The sequence below is a fragment of the Triticum dicoccoides genome, unplaced genomic scaffold (genome assembly GCF_002162155.2).
Source record: "Triticum dicoccoides isolate Atlit2015 ecotype Zavitan unplaced genomic scaffold, WEW_v2.0 scaffold175853, whole genome shotgun sequence".
NCBI classification, from domain to species: domain Eukaryota; kingdom Viridiplantae; phylum Streptophyta; class Magnoliopsida; order Poales; family Poaceae; genus Triticum; species Triticum dicoccoides.
The window spans coordinates 1-11,210 of record NW_021223658.1 but is presented as its reverse complement, the minus strand read 5'-3'; the positions used below and the strand labels follow the sequence as shown (position 1 = coordinate 11,210).

The 11,210-nt window shown below is 42.6% G+C and overlaps 2 protein-coding genes across 5 annotated transcripts; both read left to right on the top strand.

Annotated features, from left to right (window-relative positions):
- The first annotated feature begins 1,655 nt into the window (after nucleotides 1-1,655).
- Nucleotides 1,656-4,103, top strand: LOC119344611 (putative disease resistance protein At3g14460). The gene has a single exon (XM_037614996.1). The coding sequence runs from the start codon at nucleotides 1,680-1,682 to the stop codon at nucleotides 4,101-4,103; it is 2,424 nt and encodes an 807-aa protein (XP_037470893.1). The 5' UTR covers nucleotides 1,656-1,679.
- LOC119344612 (putative disease resistance protein RGA1) lies at nucleotides 3,494-9,689 on the top strand. Of its 4 annotated transcripts, none has more exons than XM_037614999.1 (8): nucleotides 3,494-6,103; nucleotides 6,245-6,355; nucleotides 6,526-6,656; nucleotides 6,773-6,905; nucleotides 6,987-7,180; nucleotides 7,352-7,403; nucleotides 8,663-9,123; nucleotides 9,329-9,689. In XM_037614999.1, the coding sequence occupies exon 1, from the start codon at nucleotides 4,289-4,291 to the stop codon at nucleotides 6,044-6,046; it is 1,758 nt and encodes a 585-aa protein (XP_037470896.1). In that variant the 5' UTR covers nucleotides 3,494-4,288; the 3' UTR covers nucleotides 6,047-6,103; nucleotides 6,245-6,355; nucleotides 6,526-6,656; nucleotides 6,773-6,905; nucleotides 6,987-7,180; nucleotides 7,352-7,403; nucleotides 8,663-9,123; nucleotides 9,329-9,689. The 4 variants fall into 4 exon arrangements, with proteins under 4 accessions (XP_037470896.1, XP_037470897.1, XP_037470894.1 ...); XM_037615000.1 differs by having other exon boundaries at nucleotides 7,352-8,841; nucleotides 8,950-9,123; XM_037614997.1 differs by having other exon boundaries at nucleotides 7,352-9,123.
- The last annotated feature ends 1,521 nt before the right edge of the window (nucleotides 9,690-11,210 follow it).

The window sequence follows — 11,210 nt, the reverse complement described above, 5'->3', positions numbered from 1 at the left end:
GCTGTTTGGAAGGGTTGGGCCCCTCCAAAATGCAATTTTTTTTCTTGGTTGATAATTCAAAACAGAGTTTGGACGGCCGACCGATTGCACCGTCATGGATGGCCGAACTGCAACCTCTGCCCGCTTTGCAAGCAAGTCCAGTAAACCGCGGCACGCCTTCTCTTCCAATGCAGGTTCTCCCAGCGTGTCTGGATCGAGGTTGCAACATGGCTTGGTATACATGGTGATATGGTGAGGAGCTGGCGAAATGAGGCTTCGGGTGACCGAGCGTCGAGATCAGAGAAAGGCTTTCGCCTCCTTGTTCATGCTTATGTCTTGGGAGATTTGGAAAGAGGGTAATGCAAGGGCTTTTCGTAACACCGCCGCTATGATGATGATGCTCGTCGCGAAGATAGAAGAGGAGACCCATCTTCGGACTGTCGCCGGTGCCACCCACTTGAGTATTGTAATACCGCGAGAGTAGATATTTGTATCCCGCTTTGCGGTCACTTGTCTTAAATCTTCTTCCTTAATCAATGAAAATGGCAAAATTTTTGCCTTGTTTCATAAATAAAAAAAAGATGAACGCGAGTATGCTGATCTTCGTCGCCTGCCTCCTCACGGCGGCATCGTTCCCGTTCCTGCTGCCCAGTGCCAGCCGAGAGGAACGAAATCAGGGCCATTATAAACAGAGAGGAACGAAAGTTGTCTTGTTGTCCTGGTCGTGAAGTTGGCCCTTGGTTAGCACAAGGGATCCAATCCAATCCAATCCAATACAACAGGGAAAGCTTGCAGGAGGTTTATGCCGCTGGCAGCTCCGTGTCATGTTCAACTGCCTCCTTTTTGGTATTCTAGCTTTGTGCATCCGGCTGGTTGTTATGCAGCATGGCCGTTCAGTCATGCGGCTAGCACCGGGCTAATTTATGTTGTTGCATATAATCGCTTGCCAAACAGGTCACTGTATTTTGAATACTCCAAAATACACTGGTATGTCAAAACTGCGGTATCGTGTATATACAGGCTAAAATACTGTGATTTTTACAATACTTGGCTACCAAACATAGCCTTAGTGCATCAGAAAGAGAAAGAGAGAGAATAAAGCAAATGAAAGCATCTAGGGGAAACTTATCACCTCATTCACACGGCTTTGATTTGATGCTTTGCTGGGATCGGAGGGAGGGATGCTTTGTCGAGAGAGCGAGGGACGATGCTTTGCTGTCGGTGATCATTTTAAGCAAGCCCTCCCGTCCAGACTATATATATACGTCCTGAGCAACGCCTGCATACAACCACCAACGCCTCCAACCACTTCTTGCACTTGATTGCAGCCATCTTACAAAAAAGCAAAAAAAAAAAAAAAAAGTACCGACCGCGCCGAGGGGGAGTCCTGCAAGTGCGTGCGCCAGCTGGCTTCCCGTGCCCGTACCACCTCCCATGCTGCAGGTACCGCCACAAAGCAGCTATGGTGCGCTTCATGCTCGTCGAATTCTCTTGGGTCCGACAAGGAGTCTGACAAGGAGTCCGACAAGGAGTCCTGCAAGTGTGTGCGCCGCCTCGCCTAACGTGCTCGTACCACCACCCATGCCTTCGGTGAACAATTCCTCTGCTCTTCTTTTCTACCTGTTCGTGAAGATGAAGATAGTAAGCACGCCCCTAGAGAACCAAAGTTGAAATTTGATAGGGTGGACGTCTCTACAAGAATGAAATATATCGCGGACGAGCTAAAGCCCATGTGTGCTAAGGTCTCCACCATTCTTGGTCTAGAGTTATTGAGCTCTAGCCATGACATTGGTAATGTTGCCTCTACAAGTAGACCCATAACCACTTCACAATCTTTAGAGCCTAGATTGCATGGGAGGGAATGTCAGCAGAACGATATTGTCCGGGAAATTATAATGGGTGGAGATCTCACCATTATTCCTATAGTTGGTCCAGGAGGCATAGGAAAGACAACTCTCACTCAGTACATATACAACAGCAAAGAAGTGCAAGATCATTTCAAAATAAGAGTTTGGGTGTGTGTATCTACCGACTTTAGTGTGTATAGGTTGACACAAGAGATTGTGCGCTCCATCCCTAAAGCAGAAGGCGAACAAAATGATAGAGAAAGTAATGAGTTACAAAACTTGGACCAACTTCAGAAATTAATTGAAAAAAGGCTGAAAAATAAAAGATTTTTAGTAGTTTTGGATGATATATGGAAATATGGTAATGAAGATGAGTGGAAAAGATTCTTAGTTCCCTTTAAAAAACAGAAAGGAAACGGTGATACAGTTCTAGTCACAACCAGATTCCTTGAAGTAGCTAAAATGGTTAAGACAGGAGATAAATTGTTTGAACTAGAAGGTTTGAAACCGGAAGAACATTGGAGCCTTTTCCTAGCATCTGTGGTTGATAAAATTGATCATGATTTGGACTTAATTAAAATCGGGAAAAAGATTGTAGAAAAATTGAAGGGCTCTCCCCTTGCGGCAAAAACAGTGGGTAGATTGTTGAGAAAAAATCTAACTGTAGAACATTGGACAAGAGTTCTTGAAAGTAAAGAATGGGAATCACAGACCAGTGATCATGATATCATGCCCGCACTAAAGCTTAGCTATGACTACCTCCCTTTTCACCTGCAGCAATGCTTTTCCTCTTGTGCATTATTTCCGGAAGATTACAAGTTTGACTGCGAGGAGCTAATTCACTTCTGGATAGGACTTGACATTCTACGCCCAGATAAAAGAATCAAAAGAACTGAAGAGATAGGGCTTAACAATTTGAATGACTTAGTTAATTATGGATTTTTCAAAAAAGAAATAGGTGATTCCGGTACACACTATGTTATGCATGATCTGCTACATGATTTAGCATTGAAGGTTTCCTCACAAGAATGTCTACATATAGCTTTTTCTATTCCAAGAGATGTAGAAATTGCACCATCTGTCTACCATTTGTCCATTAGTATGAGTGATTCTGCCGATAGTAAGGATGGATTTGTGGAAGAAAAATTTAGGAGAGTTTTGGATAAATTAAGGAACATATTGAATTTTAAGAACCTGCGCACTTTGATGTTGTTTGGAAACTATGATGCAATGTTTCTTTGTATATTTGGTGCTTTATTCAAAGATACAAAATCGTTGCGTGTTGTATATTTGTCAACAATGTGCTACCCTGTGGAGTCTCTATTGCACAACATCTCAAAACTTGTCCATCTTCGCTGCCTACGGGTTGCATCAACGTATAGTATTCAAAAACATTTACCAAGGAGTATATCAAGATTTTATCATTTAAGGGTACTAGATATAAGTGGCTGGAATGGTCCTCATAGTCCGCTCGGAGATATTGCAAACCTTGTAAAATTGCGTCATTTTCTTCTCCCACCTTATGCTTGTGATGATGAATATAGTGAATTTCATTCGAATATTTGTAATGTGGGAAGACTGCATAACTTACAAGAACTACGGAGTTTTGAAGTTAGAAGAGAAAGTAGTGGTTTTGAACTAAGGGAGCTGGGGAAACTAGAAGAGCTAGGAGGATCACTTGCCATCCATAGTCTTGAGAAAGCATTAGCAAATGGGGCACATGACGCAAAACTATCATACAAAAACCGCTTGCACAAATTAACACTCAGTTGGAAGAAAGGCCAACCTAATGTGAGTCCTGACTTAGAAGATCAAGTACTGGAAAGTCTACGGCCACATAGCAATCTTCATGATCTATGCATTGATGGGTATGGGGGCCCTACTTGCCCTACATGGCTGGGTACAAATCTGTCCACCAAAGGTCTGGAGGCTCTCCGCCTAAAGCACACAGATTGGGAATTCCTTCCACCCCTTGGAGAACTATATCTGATTCGTGAGTCTGGAGAAGAGTATTTAGGTTGCATCAGAGGCACATGCTTTCGTAACTTGAAAAGGGTAGAACTCATTGGGTTGCCAAGATTTAGTAGATGGGCAGCAAATGATGTTTGCCCTTGGTACTTTTCACTTATAGAAGTACTCGTTGTGAAGGATTGCCCTGAACTAACCGAGTTACCATTTTCATCTTATGCCAGCTGCTGCCCGCTGGAAAGTGATTCGAATGTGACCTGTTGTCGCTGCCTCCTATTCCTTATAGTCACACTTTGTGCTCTGTTATAGTACTGGGACTTGTAGGAAGAGGTCTGGAGGGATTAGTGTACTCAAACAAATCAAACAGTTTGATCATAGAAGGAAGTGATGCTCTGCATGTCCTAGATGATACAATCTTGGCGTTCCATAATTTAACCCAACTACAAGAACTACATATCAAAAATAGCCCATCTCTGGCTGAAACACACCTTCAAATGCTAACCTCATTGAAGGTCCTCATTGTCGAGGATTGCCCTGAACTAACTGAATTAACAATTTTATCTAATACTAGTCGCTACCCCTCAGAAAGAGATTTGAATCTGACCTGGTTTCCTAGGCTAAACACGATTGAAATTGCGGGTTGCCCAAAACTGTTGTCGCTGCCTCCTATTCCTTATAGTCACACTTTGTGCTTAGTTACACTATCGGGACTTGTAGGAAGAGGTCTGGTGGAGCTAGATTACTCACACGAATCAAGCCGTTTGAGCATAGAAGGAAGTGATGCTCTGCATAGCCTAGATGAGACAGTCTTGGCATTCCATAATTTAACCCAACTACAAAGCTTGACTATTAAAAATTGCCCACCTCTGGCGGAGAAACACCTTCAAATGCTAACCTCGTTGAAGACCCTCGACATAGATGGTTCAAGCATTACGTTCCAGGGAGTTGGGGAGGCCATTCTTTGGCAGCTTCCAGTTAACAGGTTAGAGATAAATGGTAGTTGGAGTGGTAGCTGGAAGGAAGTGACACATCTACTGACTCATCTCCCCGAGCTCTCTCACTTGTCTATATGTGGAAGGGGATGTGAGAAGATATTGACAGGGTTGGGCCTGGACGTGCAGCAACAAACAGCAGCATCTTCAGCTCCTAAATTACAGCAGCAGGATACATATAGAACAGCAGATCCACAAGAAGAAGGAGAAGATGACGACGATGGGCTGCTGCTCTTACCGGCCCATCTGTCCTACTCTCTCCAGGAGTTGGGCATCAAAGATTGTCCAGAGCTTGTCCTTAGGAGCCACGGGACAGGTCTGCAATTCATGGGCTCCCTCAACACAATGAAAATAGCAGGTTGCCCCAACTTCCTGTGTGCCTACAAGGCCTTGTCGGATCTCTGCCCTTTCCCGTCCACCCTGCAATCCCTCAGCCTTGGAGGTGGTATGGAGGGCATGGAGACGCTGGCTCCCCTCTCCAACCTCACCTCTCTCGAGACATTAAGCATTCGGGATGATTTTAGGTGCGACGGCTTGCTGCCTCTCCTTACCCAAGGTCAGCTCACCGCATTAAGTGTCAGCGACAGCCCCAAATTCTTTGCTGGCATTCAGGCGGTCTCCAAACTGCAGGAACTCGTGACGGACGCCATCGCAGCAGTCTTAACCGCGCCCATCTGCCGCCTCCTCTCTTCCTCCCTCACCAAATTATCCTTTCATGATAAAGAGGTGGATCGCTTGAGCAAGGAGCAAGAGGAGGCTCTTTCTCTCCTCACCTCCCTCCAGGAGCTCAAATTTGGGTGGTGCATCAAGCTGCGGTGCCTCCCAGCCATGAAGTCGCTGCACAAGCTCACCAACCTCAAGAGATTGGAGATCTGGGCCTGTCCAGCCATGAGGTCGCTGCCAAAGAATGGCCTCCCCACCTCGCTGCAAGAATTAGAGGTCTACAGTTGCACCAACCTCCGGTGCCTCCCAGCAGGGCTGCAAAAGCTCACCAACCTCAGGATACTGAAGATCTGGTACTGTCCAGCCATGAGGTCGCTGCCAAAGAATGGCCTCCCCACCTCCCTGCAAGAGTTAGAGGTCTTCAGATGCACCAACCTCCGGTGTCTCCCAGCAGGGCTGCACAAGCTCACCAACCTCAGGATACTGAAGATCTGGTACTGTCTAGCCATGAGGTCGCTGCCAAAGAATGGCCTCCCCACCTCGCTGCAAGAGTTAGATGTCCGCGATTGCAAAAATGAGGAGCTAACACAGCAATGAAGACGGTTAATCGGGGGCATCCCATTAATCAGACTAGACTACTTTTCCTGATCCAAGGTAATTAACAACCACTTCCTTGCTTTTCCTGATCCAAGACCACACACACAGTAAGCTACTACTTTCTTTCGCTTGGTTTAATTACCTCGTCGTTACCTTTTAATCTTAACAGTATGTACATTCCATCTACTGCACGTACAGGGCTTCTTGGGATTCCAATGTACATTCTTCTAGCTCCCCTTGTAGGACTATCTCCATCCATGCACACGACATGTGTGGTATCTTCTCCCTCTACATAAATCTATATATCTGGTAAGTACGTACGTACGTACCCCCACAAAGAGATGTTTGAGGAAATCATGGAATTACAGAGTTTCTTTGCTCACCTCCTGGATGAATTCTGTCATGTATTCACCATTTATTTCAGAATCACATGTCATTTTTCATTTATATTTTCAAATCTTACTAATTTAACTTTGCAGAAAATGCCATGCAGTACGTCCTGGGTATGATACTTATTCCAACAGATGTGAATTAATGCTAGTCTTTTGCCACCTTACCGCTGAAGCCATCAATAGGCAGGAGTGATGGATCAGTCAGGAACTTTGAGATGGTAAATGACCTGCTATAGACTTGGGAGCCTCGGAATTCCTGCCAAAGAAATATATGTTGAAATCATTTTCTACTTTGTTCATTGATCCTAAGTCCTAACATAATATATATTCTCAGGTTTTGTTCCTGGTTATCTAGCACTTCATAAATTCAAAATTGTATTATTCACTGCACGTGAAGCAATGAAAGTTATATATGGACTAGTCTTCAACGGATTTCAAGTTAGTCAACTGTCTCGATGATGCACAAGGTAAGCTTTCTGCAAAGCTTGTCTCATGGTTTTACTTTGTATGCTTTCCGTCAATAATATTGGCCTTTGGCTTATTTGCAGTCAAGGAAGCTATATGAATCTGCCATTTGTCTTGAACCTGAAATTCTCAGAGCTGCATTGTCACTGGGTGATTTGCATGTTGGTGGACGCCACAAACAAGACGCCTTCCCGTTTGGTGCTTGTATAACCTAGATAGTTGACAAAGAATCAATAGAAATGCTTCCATTTCCAAACTAACAAAAATTTCCGCTAAGGTAATCGTTCGTTCCTATCTTGTTGATTTTAAACCAAACGGCACAAGGATAAAGTGTAAAAAAAATTATACTAATTCCTGGAGTCAGGTCTGGGTGTCATGTACAAAATGCAAATTACTAGATCATCGGAGGCCCTCATACTAAAACTTAAATTATGTTGTACCAACGCAGGTTAGGAAATAGCTGAAGACCACAATGCGGACATGAAGTTAATGAAAGAATGGTAAACAGTTTTCTCGCTTTATTCAAATGCTAGTTTACCTTGGATCGTGCATATAATTTATTTGGTCACATTCTAGCCCTCACATAATCCCAAGATTGACTCATCAAAATCCCAAGAGTTGAGTGCAATAAGTTGGTGTCACCCTGATTGGTTTAGATAATTATTTTGTCCCACCAGAGCCATACATAATAAAAACTAAACCACCGTTTGTGCAATCTGAATATTTGGTGAGCTTTGTTAACTATGTATCCGTCTAGTCAGAAGCTCTTGAAAGCCAGTCATTCTCCTTCTTTCCTTCGATTGCTACTCCATTCGACACTTTTCAGTGCAATCTTGCATACTTGATTGGTGTATCCATTCACCATGTATTAGCCATGTAGAGTTTGCATACTGCTCTTTCATATTTAGGGTGCTCAGCGGGCATTGATTTACTCCCCACAATCCTTTGTAAACAGAAGCATCCATCTAGTCAGCAAGTCTTAAGAAAATACTTATTAAAAAGAGGGGAAAAGAGTGTTGGCAATCTAGAGCCAAAAGAGAAAAAAGAGAAAGGAAAAAGAAAAAAGAGTGCTGGCAATCAAAATTTAAGAGGCTCTGATTTTTTGGTGGGAGGAGTCAATTAACGCAAACTTCATATCATTGTGCAATCATCAGCTGCTGTCCATGAGGTATCCATATCCGATAATGACGACATCACTATTTCTAGGGACCACCTTCTGCCTCTCTGATCATTCTTTTTCCTTTTGACATATTGTTTTCCCCATGTGACTGGAACGACAAGGCTTCATTGTACTAGTTTCGGATACTTAATTAACTTTGCAATAACTGAATTTCAGGTTTGCTTAGTCCATTACCCAACCAAACCACACATACATAAGCCTCCACACATGCATATATATTTTAGTGGTAGGGAGATCTTGGCAAACGGCCAGTGAGGAGCCATATAGGTACGTGTGATTGAGAGAGATTCTAGATCATGAAGAGTAACTCCACACTAAAAGCTTACTACTCTTGGGACAAGTTTTAGCACTCATGCTTGTTGAAGGAGATGAAAACTGGACAGCAACCTAAGTGACTTATTGTTGAACAACTTAACAAAAAAAACTTAAATGCCTGACGGCTGTGAGGGCATTAGGATGCGACCATGTAAATTTGTGCATTATCTGTTGTAAGCTTGCAGGTTTATGAAGGTTGAGAACAACTAAGGACCCTTCTCCATACGATCTTCATTGTATCAATCACATCTTATGTCGGAACAGAGGACGCTATACAACCAAGTTTCCAGAAGAATCCTGAGACTCATATTGATGAGAATTCCTCTTCCACAACTCGTCAACAGAAGATTAAACCTAGGGATCTTGTGTCGATTGGAGATCCGTCAAACCATTTGTAATGGAAGAGAGGATTAATACTATTCACCTTCTGTACAAAGATTGCTGTGAGTCTTCATCTTTTCACTGGTGGTCTGCATAGAAGGAGAAGATTATGTGTCTGCATGTGTTCTCACTGACGCTGGAGGCATGTCCGGGCATAACATTCATTCCAGGAGAAGTATGGAGCAAGTGTCTATTGTTGAATGTGCAGACCTTGTGTCAATCGGTGTAGCAGGGGCAATCGTAGAACTGAGGACAGTGACTAAGGAGGACATGCACCGTCAAAAACTATGGAGGACATGGAGTAGCCTCAGAGGAGAGGCTTGTGAAAAAGGAAAATTGATATGGTAATTATTCTGAACGAAAACTTTTAATGTGTCTTTCCAGATTGCTTTACTCGTATTTACATGCACTCTTATGAATTTTTTTTCCATTAAAACTTGCCACAGGGCGACAGGTTGATTATAACTGAATGTGTACCCTGTTTACAAAAATCTGTCATCCTGTACTTGTTGCTCGCTAACCAGTGTTTTACAAAAAATATTGTTGCAGGGTGACATGTTCTTCTAACGGGAACAAATGGTGGAGAAAAGGCTAAGATTGTGGCTGAATCAACAACTTCAACACTCCAGTTTTACTCCGTCCAACCCTCGATTTGTACCTGCCTTTTTTTTTCTTTCTGATAAGTATCAGTTGCTACAGAAGGTAGGTAACATATGATGTCAAAAGCTCAGCTGCAGCTTACGGCCGGGTTGGAAGACATCAAACTACTGTTGTATTCATTGAATAAGTGAGGGCAAAAACATGTATGCTATTTGAATATTCTAGTATATGGTGTATGTATGCCATTAGACATTTGTTTCGGCTCAAATGACTGTATTGCAACTGCAATTTTGATCTGAATGTCTGACTATATTTTCCTCGTGCAGTCTCAATTCTAAATGAATATTTTATTTCATAGCAAAATTTGTAAAATATGCCAGGAGACTAATCCACTGCTACATAAAAAAAATAATTATCAACAGCTCCTGAATAGTACTGCCTGCTCCTGAAATCGGCCATATAAAATCGGCACCTCAGAATTTGTGACAAATTATCAATAACTAAGAGGATGTTAAGTGGGATATGGTTTGATAGAAATTATCCATATAAGATCGGCATCTCATAATTATGTAATCGAAATAGTAGCAGAATCCATAATAACTAAGATAAGAGAATGTTAAGTGGGATTTAGTTTGATTGAAACAAACCTTGGCCGTCTGACGCCGTCGGTTTTTTATACAACTGAGCTAGCGAGGCGCGGGCGGGGGAGGGATGACTGCTGCGGCGGGAGGCGCAGGAGGATCTCCGACTCCGAGAGCAGGTCGTCGTCGGCCGAGCAGGAGCGCCGGCGGCGGCGGAGTGGGGAGCCGAGTGCAGTGCAGGCCGTAAAGTGAAGAGGTCGGGAGCCCAAAACTGGGCTGGACTTAAAAGCCCAAAACTACGCTTACTGTCGTTTCCCCTAGTGGGCTCATGAAAATGCATTGTGTTTCTGCCTTTGGTTTTTATCTGTTTTTTTCTTGGTTTTGTTCATTTTTTTTCTTTCTCTTTTGTTTATTTTTTTATTTTTCCATTTGTTTATATTTTCCTTTTCTTCTTTTAAAATTTTAAAATTCATGAAGTTTATATGAAAATCATCCAGGAGTAATTTTTAAAGTCACTGTGTTTACAAAACTCATGATTTTTTAAATCTAATATTTTAATTTGCATGCATTTTTTAGTCGGGAACACTTTTAAATTCACTAATGTTTTCCAAATACATGAATTTTGCAAATTCATGGATATTGTTCAAATTGACGAAATTTCGTTATTGAAATTTATGATTTTAACATTTTTAATGTACATATTTTTATATCTGGAAAAACCAGATTTGGTTTTCTTCTCTAAATGATGAGGTGCTGCCGAGCATTTTTTACTCTTTTTTTTGAAAAATACGAGCGTGCTTTACTGACCAGAGACAAAGATGAGCAAAGCAAAACAACGAGCGAAAGAAATAACAAAGGAGGTACTGGGTATGTGCTTTGTGATGAGGTCGTTAATTTCTCCATTGAAAGTGACGCGCTGTCAAGCCCGATTATTGGAGGCGTATGCAATCAGAGACGTTGTCAAGCTGGCCACTAACTTGGGATGGCGTCAGATCTCATTGAAAGTGACGCGCTGGACATTCTTAGTCTTTGGAAGTCCCAAGAATTTGAAATACGGAGTAGCTGATAGTGCATGACCTATGCAAGAAGTTGAGGAGCTGCGCGGGAATTTTACTGGCTTCAACATATCTTTTGTTAGACGAGAAGCCAATCTGGCTGCTCATCTCTATGCTCAACAGGCTAATGAGGTTCGTCGGAGGTGCCTTTGGATCAACTATGTTCCAAACTTCCTCCATAATTGTATTACCCGT